The sequence below is a fragment of the Drosophila eugracilis genome, unplaced genomic scaffold (assembly GCF_018153835.1).
Source record: "Drosophila eugracilis isolate 14026-0451.02 unplaced genomic scaffold, ASM1815383v1 contig_616, whole genome shotgun sequence".
In the NCBI taxonomy this organism is placed as follows: Eukaryota; Metazoa; Arthropoda; class Insecta; order Diptera; family Drosophilidae; genus Drosophila; species Drosophila eugracilis.
The window spans coordinates 79276-94332 of NW_024573499.1; the positions used below are offsets into that span (position 1 = coordinate 79276).

The 15057-nt window shown below is 38.9% G+C and overlaps 5 protein-coding genes across 6 annotated transcripts; 2 read left to right on the forward strand and 3 right to left on the reverse strand.

The window, feature by feature from the left end:
* Positions 1 to 56: 56 nt before the first annotated feature.
* On the forward strand, positions 57 to 5488 carry LOC108115960. Of its 2 annotated transcripts, none has more exons than XM_017227597.2 (3): positions 57 to 132; positions 4890 to 5207; positions 5268 to 5488. In XM_017227597.2, the coding sequence occupies exons 2-3, from the start codon at positions 4908 to 4910 to the stop codon at positions 5427 to 5429; spliced, it is 462 nt and encodes a 153-aa protein (XP_017083086.1). In that variant the 5' UTR covers positions 57 to 132; positions 4890 to 4907; the 3' UTR covers positions 5430 to 5488. The 2 variants fall into 2 exon arrangements, with proteins under 2 accessions (XP_017083086.1, XP_017083085.1); XM_017227596.2 differs by lacking the exon at positions 57 to 132 and adding an exon at positions 4782 to 4832.
* Positions 5489 to 5821: 333 nt separating this feature from the next.
* LOC108115940 (eukaryotic translation initiation factor 4E1) lies at positions 5822 to 6725 on the reverse strand. Its single transcript, XM_017227577.1, has one exon. The coding sequence runs from the start codon at positions 6612 to 6614 to the stop codon at positions 5961 to 5963; it is 654 nt and encodes a 217-aa protein (XP_017083066.1). The 5' UTR covers positions 6615 to 6725; the 3' UTR covers positions 5822 to 5960.
* A 340-nt stretch (positions 6726 to 7065) lies between these two features.
* Positions 7066 to 10644, forward strand: LOC108116075 (SCY1-like protein 2). Its single transcript, XM_017227792.2, has 6 exons — positions 7066 to 7267; positions 7349 to 7948; positions 8181 to 9056; positions 9129 to 9348; positions 9404 to 9568; positions 9637 to 10644. The coding sequence occupies exons 1-6, from the start codon at positions 7141 to 7143 to the stop codon at positions 10142 to 10144; spliced, it is 2496 nt and encodes an 831-aa protein (XP_017083281.1). The 5' UTR covers positions 7066 to 7140; the 3' UTR covers positions 10145 to 10644.
* LOC108116076 (adipocyte plasma membrane-associated protein) lies at positions 10531 to 12596 on the reverse strand. Its single transcript, XM_017227794.2, has 4 exons — positions 12452 to 12596; positions 12188 to 12396; positions 11841 to 12129; positions 10531 to 11777 (listed from the first exon to the last, which is right to left on the reverse strand). The coding sequence occupies exons 1-4, from the start codon at positions 12565 to 12567 to the stop codon at positions 11141 to 11143; spliced, it is 1251 nt and encodes a 416-aa protein (XP_017083283.2). The 5' UTR covers positions 12568 to 12596; the 3' UTR covers positions 10531 to 11140.
* Positions 12597 to 13203: 607 nt separating this feature from the next.
* LOC108115949 (adipocyte plasma membrane-associated protein-like) lies at positions 13204 to 14663 on the reverse strand. The gene is made up of 4 exons (XM_017227584.1): positions 14528 to 14663; positions 14264 to 14469; positions 13920 to 14208; positions 13204 to 13866 (listed from the first exon to the last, which is right to left on the reverse strand). The coding sequence occupies exons 1-4, from the start codon at positions 14641 to 14643 to the stop codon at positions 13251 to 13253; spliced, it is 1227 nt and encodes a 408-aa protein (XP_017083073.1). The 5' UTR covers positions 14644 to 14663; the 3' UTR covers positions 13204 to 13250.
* Between the last annotated feature and the right edge of the window lie 394 nt (positions 14664 to 15057).

The window sequence follows — 15057 nt, forward strand, 5'->3', positions numbered from 1 at the left end:
AGCGGCGCTGACTGCGACGGCGACTGCAGTGTTTTGTGGGCGGTAAGCCAAGCTCAGCGGCAGTAACAGCACCGGCAGCGGCAGCGCCTAAAAAAGTCAAATTGAGTGGCGCAGTTTGGACTGCCGATTGAAGTATGTAACTAACCGCAACTGAGCATCGGTTTTAGCCAGCGCGAATGTTATGATCCAATTTTATGGAGCCTCGTAAAGCCAGCGCTATTAAAGAAGGAGATATGCATTGGACTCCACTTAAGAGCTGGTCGCTTGGGTTAAAAAAGCTCTAGTCTCTGAAATGCTAGATCGTAATATATTCTAATAAGTGGAGTGATTTGCGTATCTGAAACTTTGTTGTTTCGGAAACATTTTAAGTGAACAATTTGATAAACAAGTGATAATACACCAGGAAACAGAATAAACAACTTTCAATTCCGTGCTTTTCTGAAGTTGTCAAATTTATCAAAATATTACTTATACGCAGTGTTCTCAGCAAAATATGCCAACTTAAAAGAACTTTTCTTTAAAACGGTTTTTAGCCAATAATAGGTACAGATAGTAAGCAGAAATCTTATCAAACTTGAATATAATTCCCAGAACTACCTACTAAGGTAGCCTTCACAAACTTAACTTTGTACCATTGCCCTATATATATATTTTTCGTGCTAAATTCCTTTGCTAATTAGGTGATGAAAACTTATGATTATTACTTATTACTTATGACTGACCCTAAGTTGTGGATGGAAAATGAAGTAATTATTTGCAAAGCTCTCGGCAGCCTTGCAATGCAATTAGAGTCAGCCGACGAACCTGAACCCCTTCTTTATAGTTTGATCTGAGTGACAGGGCTGAACCTACACGGACCTCCGTCTGAGTCATCCTCCCAGTGCAGTCCACATCCGCTCAATCCCAATCCCAATCCCAATCCGAATCCCAATCGAAATCCCAGCCCACTTGGTATTCTTGCTCCGTTCGCCCGGAGACGTCGTTCGACGTAGTTCGCTCATAAATTTTGCATTTGCTGTGTGATTTTCCTTTTTAGACGCGACAAGATTTCACTGATTTCGCATATATCCCAGCATTTATAATATATTCTATACTGAGTTCAGTACTTTTTAGCTGTTCTGTGGTAATCGCAGGTCCGCCATCAATCACGTAATTCCCAGCATGTTTTGTCGCCGATCCCATCTGTATCTGGACGCAGTATCTAACTTCTCACACCAAAACCAAACAAAGCCAGACGACGCAGAGTCTATAAACTCGAAAATCTTTCGCATAAATGCTATACCAAGTCGAAACAAAAGGTCCATTAATGACAGATCCAAAAAAAAACAAAATAATAAAGCCATATTTGCGAATCAGTCATTGCATATTAATGGTGCCCTCATCAAAAGCCACTCAAGTGCACACTTTGCCGGCATGATCCGATCTTGTTCAGATCTGCTCAAACACTTGACAATGACATGATTCGCTTTTGATGTTTAATTACTTCACTTTTGGCATCACAATGGCTTGCAGATTGTTTGATGCCTTCATTATCGTTGTGTAATTCCATTTAAATACTATTTCACTTACGGAGATTTCAAATAAATTGTTTACTTCAATTATATAAAAAAAAAGATTAATTTGTAGGCGTATAGTTTGCAGTAAACAAATAGGGTAACATTTGCACAGTCAACTAAGTGTGAAAACGTGTCAAGTTACTGAACAGGGGTCAAAAAGTTTAAATGAGACAACGCTCTAAAATTAAATTATTAAGATGAAGTCCGAAAGCTGATTTTCACACTGGGTTTTTCAATTGAGAACTAAGTAGGTTCAAGTTCACATCTCAATTATTAGAAATGGATAGTCATGACAAATGACACTTCCTAGATTAAGTTTAATAATAATCTGCAGCAAATAGGCAAATGTCAAAGGAGAACTTTTTTGACCGTTTCAAAATTCCACTAATATGCTAGTTCTATCCACTATTTTGCAGTTCAATTTAAAATCATTTTCAAGGTGATCACTTAAAGAGCTTTCAATTAATATTCTCTCTATAAATTAGTCTGGTCTTTTGTGCTCTTTATGTATGAAGTTTATAACAGGAATAACATGCATCGCCAAGACGGAACCGTATGGCCAAAAACCATGTGGCTTAGCCAAACAGTCGAACTGCAATAAACGCAACCGGATTTTAAGAACCCTATAAAGTGGAGCGATAAACGAGACAAAAAAAAAAAAAACGAAAGTTGACCTTCACCGTCGCTCGCCGAGAATCCGGCCCGAAATCTCGAATCCATCTAAATGGTTGCACCCCCAAAACTGGCTAGCTCCATCATCGCGATAATAGCCTAAGCAAATTGCTAAGTCATTCGGGTTTTTGCCATACGATATTCTAGCAAATCGACAAGCAAATAGCGCCAAGCAAACAAAAACACAAAAACAACATCCACAAGAAATCAAAGTCAAAGTCAAAGTCTAGTAGCTACAAATCCGAAAGGTAATTGCCAGGGCTAATTCGGAATACGGATTACGGATTACTATGGACTATGGGGTATGGAAAATCGTCGCGTCACCGCATAATTATTCGAGGAGGCTCGATGATGAGAGGGCTAGTGTCTGGTAATTTGCCGTTTCAGCCGTGATTTACTATTGACTCCGGTGTCGGGCTCCTTGATTTATTTTATGACTCAACGCATCGCAGCGTACGCCGCCGTCTCCAATATGTTCTTATGGCATAAAAATAAGAACTTTGGAGGCTGATTCTATGGATACCCTAGCTTTTTCTTGAATAAAATATACATGAATACATAAATATACATGATACTGAATCGAAAATTAATTTAAATATTAGAGTTACTTCACTTTACTCTATTAAATTAAATTAAATTAAACTTATTGAAAGTAAGAGATTTTTAAGATTTTCTTCTCTCTGACTTAATGTTTCTATCTCAGTCATCTACAGAGACCAAGTAACTTACCTCCTAATTGCTAAGACAAACAAAATGCCTTTATTTAAATTGAAAGGTTAAAAAGTTAAAATTAGAACAGCATTCATGAGAAATTTCCCACATACTTAGCAATATCAGCTTGTAACGTTGACAATGAATATTTTGGGCAATTTCACCATTCTAGGAAAAAATAAAATGCCCTATCAAGAGTATAGAAATATCAGTCACGGTAGAACGCAGAATTACCAACACATTGGCTGCACAAATACACACACATCGGAAGACACACATGGACATGGATGAACGGAATCCATTGAAATTCAGAGCGGGTTCAAAGACGGTCGGCCACGGCAACAAATCGTGCAAACAACAACTCGCCGAATTGCATGGAGCAACATCTTCGTTCCGGGGGTTTTATTGGAGGCTATCTGGGAGCAGGGGGAGCACGGAGTCAGCAGTAGAGGGAGGTGGGATAAAGTCGCAGTCGCCAAAGCGATTCAGCTAAATGCATTCGAGTGCTTTATTGATTGGGTTTCGTGTGCTTCGCAGAGAGTGCAAAAAGTATAAAAATCTATTAATTCTACTCGGGGATAAGCAAATGCATCTCAAGTGGCCCGCTTCAGCGAGGTGGGGGATTTAGAGGGGCAGCAGCCAAGTGGCTGACGTCGACACGGACATGACTTTTGGGCCCGTTGACAGGTGTTGACTGAACTACGAGTCGCCGCCAGTCAGGCCATTAATGAAAACAGGTACGAGCCGTAGACAATAGCCGAGTTTTCCGACTACCAGATACCGGGGGCTCATTCATTCCTTTCGTTTAAAGTAACACAATTTAAAATGGAAATTAGATACGATGCACTCCTTGCAGTTTAACTACGATTTAATTTAAAATAGAAGTCAGACACATTGCTGACGTCAATTTGTTTGCTGAATTGACAATATAATGGCACGTAGTAAAAATTTTGTTTGTTTATTACACGATTTCAGTCACCGGTATTCAAATGGTATTTGGAAACACCGAGAAATGGCATACACATCTGTTAAATCGTATGAAAGATATAATAATCATATATACCCCTGGTTCCTATAAGCGATCAATCTACTTGATTGTGAGGGAGTAGAATTTAGAACTTTCCTATGGCAGAGCCGAGACTTAGCGTGCGCTTGACTTCCGACTTTGACTTCAAAGTTAAGTGTTAGTCAATTGCATATTTACCGAATCTAATAATGTTTGACTTTCATCAATTGAGAGAATACTCACGCAGGCATTTAGCTAAGGATCCGCTTGCCTATATATTTATTTCCATATATTCCTATGAAGAAAATGAGGAAGCGCTCTTCATGCGTCAATGCCGAAGTGCAGACAAGTGAGGAGGCTTCAACTAACCGGCAGTAAAAGCCAAGTTAACGCACTGTGACCAAATCGAAGAGACTCTTAAAAATTAATTACTCCCTGAGTGGCCCAAAGGTCAGTTCCAAATACCTAGTCAAGGCAATTGTTATGATAGAAACGCAATTGTGTGGGATTAAGTTTATGAATAGATTATGAAATGAAGGGTCTACAGGGTCTAGCAGAGCATTTTGTAGCATTTTTCAAAGTCAACTCAAACGCGCAGTGGACCCAAAAAGGCACATAAATTTAATATACTGAACAAACATTGTAAAGTGTCATAACTATGAGGTAGTCAATTAACGAGGCAGAAATTGATTGATTACCCGCTAATCTACAAATGCTGAAATAATAATGTTATAATTATTTGCTCAGGCACGAGTATCTAATTTACTGTGAAAGCCAAATACGAGAAAATTTCGTAGAATTTTCGCCACTTTTCCATTAGCAGCGAAGCCATGAGGAGTGTGCTGGTTATTTATCCGCTATTTATGTTGTTTCAACATTATCAAAGTGTAAAAACATGTTCTGTTTCTGTCAATTATCTTTAATATTATATTTTATTTTTCAAGGAAGCTGTTATTTTCAAAATGACCAATGCCGTCTGTGAGTCATACAACAAATCCTGGGTGGAATTCGGCCTCTGTCGTTTGCGAGCTGTGAGTCGGAATAAAGTCTGTCTTAATGTCGATGCCAACCTGCTTCACCCGGTTCACAATGTTATAGTAAAGGCCCAGTTGATGAAAAGGGCCAATGGGTACAAGCCCTGGCTCTATAGCGTCAATTTTGATGGCTGTCAGTTTATAAGGCGGAGAAATAATGCCCTAATACGCATTGTTTGGGACCTTTTCAAAGAGTACTCAACGATAAATCACTCCTGTCCCTATGTGGTGAGTAAGGAAAATCAAATGTAGAAAATATATAAATATATATAATATTTTTTATATAAGGGCTTGCAACAAGTTAAGAACTTTTATCTGAGATCTGAGAAGCTGCCAACTCCAATACCCACTGGGGAATATCTCTTGCTGATCGACTGGGTGTTCAACAAAAAGCCTCAAGCGGCCACAAATGTGTACTTCACCTTTGTGGAGGATCTGAAAGATAGTTAGTAGTTCTGCCCATTACATCCAGTTGTTTTGAAATTCAAAAAAAATAAATTGCAAATCAATTTTCTTATACAGTTTCCGATATAAATCAAGTCTTAAAGGTATTTTTACTGAGAATAAGAGTAAACGATATTGTATTCCAGTGCTCATTTAAAAAAAAAAACATTTGGATTTATCTGTGGAATACAAATGCGATTATTAAATCTTTGTTTCTGAGACCACCAAGAGAATTTCCGCAGCCATCGCAATATCGTAATCGTAATTTAAAACAAACAATACAAAAATAATTACCAATTAAGCCTTTTTTAAATTCACGTTCCGTTTTGCACAGCACAAAAACAGCCTTGCCAAATGGTATCCCCAAAAATCAGGCAATTTTAATAATCATTTCAAAGTTGAATTTTGCAATACTTAAAGTTTATTAGATTTGTAATAAATGGTATTTGCAATGGCACAGAAAGAGATAGTGAAATAATGAGTCAAGATCAAAGATTATTATTATTAATAAAAATGAAAGCCCATAACTGGTATTCGTTATTTCGAAACCTTCAAAATATGCATCACGTCGGAGCCCATTTCTTCTTTAAAGTGATGCTGGTACTGAAGTTGTAAAGTCCCTTCAAGGCGCACCAGTTCGTGCAATTTGTGGCCAATCTCCAGGATGGCTTCCTCGTCGTTGCCATTTTTAGTCCAAACTGCGATCTTATTATTCTTTTTGCGAATCCTAACAGCAGCTCCGCAGATTTCATCACAGTTATCGCATGCCTCGCCAATCAGGCAAAGCAGAACGTCTAGCCAAATGATATCCAGATGGTTTTTGGATAGGTTCTGATTAATACTGATCAACCAGCGACCACCGTTCTTGTTGACCGGATCCTCCCACATGGGGGGAATATTCTCCTTGAAGAGCATATAATCAGAGCCGTTTTTAAGCTTGGAGGGTGGTTCGGTGCGGTAATATAGGCTCCAGAAATCTTCTACGGTATTGAAACTGCCATTCTTCAGTATCATGTCTTTCCACGACTTATTCGGATTGGTGTTTATAAACCACAGGATCCATGTGTTCTGAAGCTTGTGAACCTTTAGATTGCCGGAAGGGGGAGCGGATGTAGTCATCCCTGTTTCATAAGCCGGGGAATTCCCCTTATTCGTGTTGCAGGAAGTCTTGTCATTTAAATACACATCCATTTCATTAAATTCCTTTCGTTTCGTTCGCTAAGATGACGTCAGTTTTACGGAGATTACTTTACTTCTCAGTCGCAATAATTTAAAGCTCTTTATTTAGAATAGTAATGTTTAATCGCTTACATTATTAAAGTGTGACCGAAGCCAGATCAATACAATATTCTGAATGTTTTTGAAAGCACATTTTGACACGGACTTATTTCCATACGTTAACCATTCTTATTAAAATGATATGATATTTTTGATTATTTTGAACACGGAAGTTTAAAAAAACCGCCAACGAATAAAATACCTGTTTATCGGTTTATATTACCGTTACATGTACATTAAAATTTTAAATTTTATGTAAATATACATTTTACATGTAAAAGCTTACAATTGTTTTTTAATTTGACACATTCTTATAAATATCGATTACTATCTTACCTTCCACTGTGCCATCTCCAATAAATATTGCATCCCTGATATCGATTCGACAACAAAAGAATTTTGCACTAAAATCTGCAAATTCTGGCAATTTTTGGCCAGGATGGACATGATAAACAAATTCTACTCATCCGCCGTGCAGACGGTGTCCACATTGTCCGGTGTTTTGCCTGGGAACAATGTGACGCGAGAGTACGAAGTGCTGGAACAGGTGTGCACCGCCGGAGTTGGTAAGTTTACCAAGTTCTTGTCCAAACAAAATCTAACATATTGTGGCTAATAACAATGCAATCTCTATCACTACCGAACAGGCCTGATGTGGAAGGTGTACAATGGCCACAAGAAGAGCACCAAACAGGAAGTGTCTGTTTTCGTATTCGAGAAGAAGTCCCTGGAGCGCTGGTCGAAAGATGATAGGGAGACAATGCTGGAAACACTGCGCCGTGGGGTCCAACAACTGACTAAGATTCGGCATCCTCATGTGCTAACTGTACAACATCCGCTGGAGGAGAGCCGTGACTCTCTAGCTTTTGCCACGGAGCCGGTGTTCGCCTCACTGGCCAATGTTGTGGGCGACAATGTACGCTCTGAAAAGAAACTTTATGACGTAGAGATCCGACACGGTCTGCTGCAGCTCTTCGATGGCCTGCAATTCCTCCACCAAGACGCCAAGATTGTGCACCGCAACATCAGCGCCGAGACTATAGTAATCAACAAGAACAGGAGTTGGAAGCTCTTCGGCTTTGATTTTTGCATTGCCAACCAGCCAGCCACGGATGGCACGCCTCACTGGCCATTCCGGGAATACACTACTTCGCTGCACGTCTTGGCGCAACCCAGTTTAGAGTATACGGCACCAGAGTTGGCTTTAAATAGTATTAACACCCCAGACAGCGATCTCTTCTCGTTGGGTAAGTAATTTGTTCATATAAATTCCCACCCATTTCAAATTCTATTTTTGTCAGTGCACATATTTTGCTCATGAGTCATTTTTTTTTTTTTTGCATTGATTGTACATATCGAAAAGTCAACAATAAGACAGCATAATCCTTTTAAAAATAGATAAATGTTTATATGCTTCCGCAATAATGTAGATACTAGATAACATTTGGAAACAAATTGATAAAAATGTGTTCTTTTTAGGTGTACTTATCTTCACCATCTATGCCGGCAAACCGCTGAAGACGTTTGGCAGTGATTACAGCAGCTTTCGACGCTACGCGAATGATTTAAACCAACGAAAGTACCCCCCAATGAATGCAGTACCCAGCGAGTTGACTGAGAGCCTCAAAGCGCTGCTGCATCCCAGTGCCAATCTGCGACCAAAGCTGCATGAACTAAAGCAGATCGCTTACTTCCAGGACGTTGGGGTTAAAACACTCAGCTATTTAGACTCGCTATACCAGTGGGACAACCTACAGAAGTCAAAATTCTACAAGGGGCTGCCTCAGATTATACCCACACTCCCGCACCGCGTTAATTTGCACTCGATCCTTCCCTATCTTGTGAAGGAGTTCGTCAACTCGCCGATGATACCGTTCGTTCTGCCAAACGTTCTGCTCATTGCCGAGATGAGCAGCCAGCGGGAGTATTGCGACCACATCCTTCCCCACTTAAAACCCATCTTTAAGCTAACGGATCCCATCCAGATCCTGTTGATTTTTATGCAAAAAATGGATCTGCTGCTTAAGCTGACGCCAGCCGAAGAGGTGAAACAGAGTGTGCTGCCTCTGCTGTATCGCTCTTTGGAATGCGACATGCCCCAAATCCAGGAGCTTTGCCTGGCAGTGCTTCCAACATTCTCCACTCTGATTGACTACAACGCAATGAAGAACTCGGTGCTGCCACGCATCAAGAAATTGTGCCTGCAAAGCAGCAATGTGTCGGTGAAAGTTAACTGTCTTATTTCCATAGGCAAGCTCTTGGAAAACCTCGACAAGTGGTTGGTTTTAGACGAGATTCTGCCCTTCTTGCAGCAGATTCAAAGCCGCGAACCTGCTATCATAATGGGAATTATCGGTGAGATTTTAATGTTATTTACAAAAGTTTATGCTATAAGCTTAATTGATTTGTTTCGTCTGACCCTATTAGGTATCTATAAAATCGCAATGACCAACACAAAACTGGGTATTACTAAGGACGTGATGGCGCATAAGTGTATTCCCTACCTTGTGCCCTTAAGTGTGGAGAACGGCCTTACCATTGCTCAATTCAACACGATTATAGCCCTAATCAAAGAGATGTTAGGTCGAGTGGAACAGGAGCAGCGTGAGAAACTTCAGCAACTATCTACCATACAGCGAGACAATAAGTAAGATAATTCAATATTGTTCAACAAATGCAATCTAAATTATCGTTCCAAACAGACCAAAAGATGCTTCCGAAATATTGGCCAGTGAACTAGAGAGTTCCAATGGTGCTAGCAATGGCAATAAAATCAACGATGACATGTTCTCCGGCTTCAATGTTGGCCAGCCCAAAGCAGCCACCGCCGCTCCTCTGGCGCCAGTAAAGGCTAGGGAACAGCTCAAGTAGGAATCAATCAAGATGGAACTGAAGAAACGCAGACGAAATTCAAGAAACGCTTTTGTTATTCCAGAATATCGCACAGTACAATGACGGCACCGCCAGCAACAAGGCCAGATATACTCTCCACAATGATGCAGAGCAACCTAACTGGTTTGGGGGCAAATGCAGTGGCAGCTGCTGCGGTACCTGCTCCTACGCAGATGCAGTCAAACAACGGTTGGCATAGTGCGAATCCCCTCGTGATGAACCATCAACTGGCCTCGCCGCAAGCTAGCAACAACAATTCATTTTCGCTGGACGACCTAGATCCTTTCGCTGGTGGAAGATCCGCTGTTGGAGCGCCCAAGGCCAGCAACACAAACGGTGCCAATATGTACACGCTGCAACAGCCTACAGTTAACTACATTTATCCAACTAACTATAGTCTGAACAGCATCCAGCAGCATCAACAGCAGCAACTTCTGGGAAAACCCAGCCAAGCTCCCACGCTTCAACCGCAGACACAGCCGCTGCTGCCAACGGATAACCAGAACCTCAACGCACTTTCCCAGCAGGATATACTTAACTTCTTGAACTAGACTCGGTCGTAGCCAATAACAAATTGATTGAATTCCATATTCCATATATCTAATAGAATTCTAAGCGCTGAAAGTAGTTCTTGGTCATTTCTAAGATTCTTTAGAAGATTCAAAATAACAGTATTGGATCTCCACACACAAAATTGCTTAGAAATATCCACTTATTACTTTTTTCTTTTAGATGTTATATGCTATATTCCCTTATACATGTATTTATACATAACTAAATTGATCTGTCAAGTGTGTGAATGTCCCGTCTAAATGTGTGCGTGTTTGTTAGAAATGTTTTAAATTATATTATGTAGATTTTAACACAGGACCTTTGGGCTCTTGCTCGTTGTCACATTCCGCAATCGATATCAAATGTGAAACGAAACGAATGCATGTAGTTAAATAGAATATGTTTTATTGTTAGCTAGACAAAAAAGCCAACCATCTATGTTCTGTGCAATTGCTCCTTACCTATATTTTACAAAATATATCAACATAATGAAACTGGATCCGTTGTGATTAAATACTATATTTATTAAATTTATCTTTGTAATTCCTTAAAAATCGAATTACTCTGTTTTAGAAATTGATTATAATTTTTTAAAATAATTTTATTTTCAATTTCACCACAAAAATCAGCATTCTTTTGTTCCTCGACTCTAAAATTCTTTAAAAAATATATATAAAATTTTAGTTATTTTGCGTATTTATAAATGGATTTCTGATCTGGTTATATTTATTTAAAGTTGGCCATATAAGGCTCTCATGTGGGAAAACTTAAACCTTCCACAAATGTCTTGCACTATTCAGGTAAAAATTCAGTTGAAACGGTCTCTTTAGTTCTCTAAGAGACTACACTGTTATATACATATGTATATGGGAAGGACTAAAAATAACCAGCTACATATACTTCTTGAAAGGAAGTGGTAATCCGGGTAGCAGGAATAAAGCCAATAACAAATAGCATTAGGAAAAGCGACTTAGGTTTTTAAGTTTAATCTCATACTAATTAGTTTTGATTCCTTCAGATTTTGCTATTTCATCGGGTAGTTTCACTCTAGCAATATATTGGTTAAATGCCGATCCCAAGTACAAGTGACCTTTAAGTTCCAAAGCATGAGATATTCCAGAAGCAGTTCTATCAAATCCATGCAAAGATTTTACAATATTTCCATTCCAGTCCAAACGAACTACAGTACTTCGATTGGGAGCATTGCTAATGGCCATCTCATTGAACGCGTGGAAAAGACGAGCCGAAATATCGTTTGGATATAGATTGTTTAAAATCCGAAAGGGAAGTTGCATTAGAGCCATCAGACGGGCAAGGAAAAATCGTAACCTAGGATAAGGTGCCAGCGCGCCGAACAAATTTGGATTCTCACTATCTGAAGACACGCACAAAGGTACCCAAATTCCCTCATTATCAGGAGTAAGGTTATCCGGCCAGCCAGGTAAGCCCTCCACAAAGACTTCGCTTTGACCCACCCGAGATCCTTTAAGATAGTACTTGGTCAGCCGCATGGCCGTCGTTTCGGCCAGGATTATAAATTCTTCACTGGGACCTAGGGCCAAGCCATTGGCAAAGGACAACTCATCCAGGAGCACCTCGTTTGTCTTCTTTTCGCGATTGTATCTGAAAAGTCTAAGTAAAAAGAGCAAATATTTTTTAAAAGTTTAACCTATTCTTTTCTTAAATTGAACTTACCGACCCGACGGGTTAGCGAAGGGTGCCAAAACTAAGTCATCGGACAAAGAATCAGTCCAGTAGATGTCACCTTGACTGCTAACTGCTAACGAATTAAAAAGCCTGGCACGACGATTAACACTCTTCCCAGGTAGAATTTCCTGCGACGACACCAAATTAGTCTTCTCCTGGGTGCTTAGGTCAACTTGCCATATTCCATAATATGAATCGGCTACAATCAGATTGTTTCCTTGGGTATCAATAGCCAGGCCCACAGGATAACCACATAGCTCATCATCAAATATGTAATCTATAGTGGAAATCTTCATCATCTTAGGCAATTGAATATAAGGAAATAATTTGCATACCACAAGGTTGACCAATTTTTGTAATAGACTGAATAGACTCAGCATTATTTAGTCGAAGGAGCTCTCCACCATGAATACCAGTATAAATCTTGTCATTAAGTGCTAGAAGACCCTCTGGTCCAAGGACCTGATCTTTCCACAACTTTTCCGCTCCATTGAGGTAAGAGTTTGGCTGCAGAGTTCCCTTCAGTTCTCTAGGAGGCTTAATACTACAAACGCAAAGCGATCTATTATCCCTATAAGTCCTTAAAGGTTACAACTTACACATATTCTTTAAAAGGAAAAGTAGTGTTAGGAGGTAATCCGGGTAGTAGGAACAAAGCTCCAAAGAAAATGGTTAAAACTATAATAGTTCTAAGTAATGCACCTAAGAAACCCATGGCGAAATATGCGCTAGCTTGCTATTATCTGGGACAAGACTAACAGTGACGCCAACAAGGTAACAAAGTTCAATTGTCAAGATAATGGAAAAAGCTTAAATTTGATTTTGAATGGTTCGATAACCAATAACCAATTTCTGAGCAACTCAAATTTACAAGTTCACAGATATCATTTTATCATTTTAATCAATTTATTATTGGCAGAGGCAGACCGTGCATATCATGGCGATTCCCGCTTAATCTAACAGGTCTTGCTCGTTGTCACATTCCGCAATCGATATCAAATGTAAAACGAAACGAATGCCTGTAGTTAAATAGAATATTAAATAATATATAGAATATTTTATTGTTAGCTATACCAAAAAGCCAACCATCTACGTTCTGTGCAATTTCTCCTTACCTATATTTTACAAAATATATCAATATAAAGAAACTGGTTTCGGTGTGATTGGATACCATATTTTTTTTAATTATTAGTAATTTCTTAAATATCGAAATTCTCTGTTTCAAAAGTTGACTTATTCATTTTTCAGCAATTTCATTTTCATTTTAACCACAAAGGAAATCATTATTTTGTTCCAAAACTATAAAATTCGTAAAAAAAATATATATATACAACATTTTAATTTAATTTTTGAATATTTTATTTAATTTGCTTAATTATGAACGGATTTCTGATATGCTCATATTTGTTTTAGGTCGCTTAATTTAACTTTCACTATGTGTTGATTTGTTGGCGAACCCAAATACAAGTAGCCTTTATATTCTAGGACATGTGATATACTGGCAGCAGATCTATCAAAACCATGCAAGGCCTTGACGATGTTACCATTCCAGTCTAAACGCACTATAGTGGTCCGATTAGGCGAGTTTGAGCTGACCCACTCTGTAAATGAGTGTAAGAGATGAGCAGAAATGTTGTTGGGATATATATTTTTTAAGAATTGAAAAGGAAGCTGCATTATTCCGACCAGTCGAGCGAGGAAAAATCTTAACCTCGGATAAGGTGCCAATCCTGCAAACGGATTGGGATTCTCACTATCTACAGCTAGGGCCAAAGGCACCCAGATTCCGTCAGTATCAGGAGTCAGATTATCCGGCAATCCTGGCAAACATTCCACAAATATTTCACTCAGACCCTTTTGGGGTCCCTTTAGATAATATTTCGTCAGACGCATGGCAGCCGTTTCGGCCACAACTACAAAATCCTCATCGGGATTTAAAGCCACTCCATTAGACAAGGCCAACTCATCTAGGAGAACCTCAACATTTTTTGTTAGTCGATTGTATTTTAAAAGTCTGAAAAAAATAATAATTATCTTTTCAATAGTCTGATCCTTTCCCAAACTTACCGCCCCGAAGGATTAGCAAAAGCCATGAAAGCAAATCCTTCGGACGTAGAGTCGGTCCAGTAAATGTCACCCTCCCGGCTGACTGTCACTGAATTAAACAGCTTTCCCGGGCGATTCACTCCTTTCCCGGGAAGGATTTCCTCCGGAGACACCAAATTGGTCTTCTCTTTCGTATCCAAGCTTACTTGCCATATTCCATAATGTGCATCTGCTATAATCAGATTATTTCCTATGGTGTCAAAGGCCAAACCCACTGGATAGCCGCATAGATCGTCATCAAAAATGTAATCTATAGAAAGTAAAATAATCAGCATAAATGTAATCATGATACCGGCTTTTCGTACCACAAGGTTGCCCGACCTTTGTTATAGGTTCGACGGAGTCTTTATTTAGTCGGATGACTTCTCCGCCATGTATTCCCGTGTAGATCCACTCATCTCGCACTATAAGGTTCTCAGGTCCGTAAACTTGATCTTTCCACAAATGCCTAGCACCATCCAGGTGAAAATTTGGTTTTAACGGTCCTTTCAGTTCTAAAGGAGGCTTTACACTACAGAAAACAAAATATCGAGTATAAATATGGAAAGGACTGAAAATAGCCAGCTTACACATATTCCTTGAAGGGAAAAGTGGTGCTAGGTGGTAATCCGGGAAGGAGGAATATAGCTCCGAGGAATATGGCGAAATAAATAATTATTCTGCGTAATGAGGTCAGAAAACCCATGTCTAAGGTCACCAGCAACTTTTGTTAAATGAGCCCTAGATAAGTGGCTATATCAATAGTCATGATTAGGGGTCGAAAAATTGTTTATTCGATTGGTGCGATAAATTAATTTACTGCAACTCTAATTTTATGTTAAATTTAAATTTATGAGGTTTTTAAAGAAAATTTAATTAACATTTTCACAAAAATATTTGAACATTCTGATTTAAGATGTTTTATTCAAAAATTAATTCAGAATCATATAAACTTAAAAAATAGTCCACAAAAAAAAACTATAATATTAGCAAAAGCGACATAATTATTTAAGTTTAATCTTAGACTAATTTATCTTAGTTCCTTCTTCAGACTTTGGTATATCATCGGGTTTACCTCTTGTAATATCCTATATATAATATACATATATACCTTTAAGTT

What these genes read in the sequence shown, in the direction of transcription:
- LOC108115960 (XM_017227596.2), top strand. Translation starts at nt 4,809, where the DNA reads ATGTTGTTTCAACATTATCAAAGT. An exon ending in TGTTTCAACATTATCAAAGT is followed by an intron (nt 4,833 to 4,889) that starts GTAAAAACATGT and finishes TTATTTTTCAAG; the next exon opens with GAAGCTGTTATTTTCAAAAT. An exon ending in ATCACTCCTGTCCCTATGTG is followed by an intron (nt 5,208 to 5,267) that starts GTGAGTAAGGAA and finishes TTTTTATATAAG; the next exon opens with GGCTTGCAACAAGTTAAGAA.
- LOC108115940 (XM_017227577.1), bottom strand. Translation starts at nt 6,614, where the DNA reads ATGGATGTGTATTTAAATGACAAGACTTCCTGCAACACGAATAAGGGG.
- LOC108116075 (XM_017227792.2), top strand. Translation starts at nt 7,141, where the DNA reads ATGGACATGATAAACAAATTCTACTCATCCGCCGTGCAGACGGTGTCC. An exon ending in GGTGTGCACCGCCGGAGTTG is followed by an intron (nt 7,268 to 7,348) that starts GTAAGTTTACCA and finishes ACTACCGAACAG; the next exon opens with GCCTGATGTGGAAGGTGTAC. An exon ending in ACCATACAGCGAGACAATAA is followed by an intron (nt 9,349 to 9,403) that starts GTAAGATAATTC and finishes CGTTCCAAACAG; the next exon opens with ACCAAAAGATGCTTCCGAAA.
- LOC108116076 (XM_017227794.2), bottom strand. Translation starts at nt 12,567, where the DNA reads ATGGGTTTCTTAGGTGCATTACTTAGAACTATTATAGTTTTAACCATT. An exon ending in AAAAATTGGTCAACCTTGTG is followed by an intron (nt 12,130 to 12,187) that starts GTATGCAAATTA and finishes TTTCCACTATAG; the next exon opens with ATTACATATTTGATGATGAG. An exon ending in TTCGCTAACCCGTCGGGTCG is followed by an intron (nt 11,778 to 11,840) that starts GTAAGTTCAATT and finishes CTTTTTACTTAG; the next exon opens with ACTTTTCAGATACAATCGCG.
- LOC108115949 (XM_017227584.1), bottom strand. Translation starts at nt 14,643, where the DNA reads ATGGGTTTTCTGACCTCATTACGCAGAATAATTATTTATTTCGCCATA. An exon ending in TTTCCCTTCAAGGAATATGT is followed by an intron (nt 14,470 to 14,527) that starts GTAAGCTGGCTA and finishes TGTTTTCTGTAG; the next exon opens with TGTAAAGCCTCCTTTAGAAC. An exon ending in AAAGGTCGGGCAACCTTGTG is followed by an intron (nt 14,209 to 14,263) that starts GTACGAAAAGCC and finishes TACTTTCTATAG; the next exon opens with ATTACATTTTTGATGACGAT.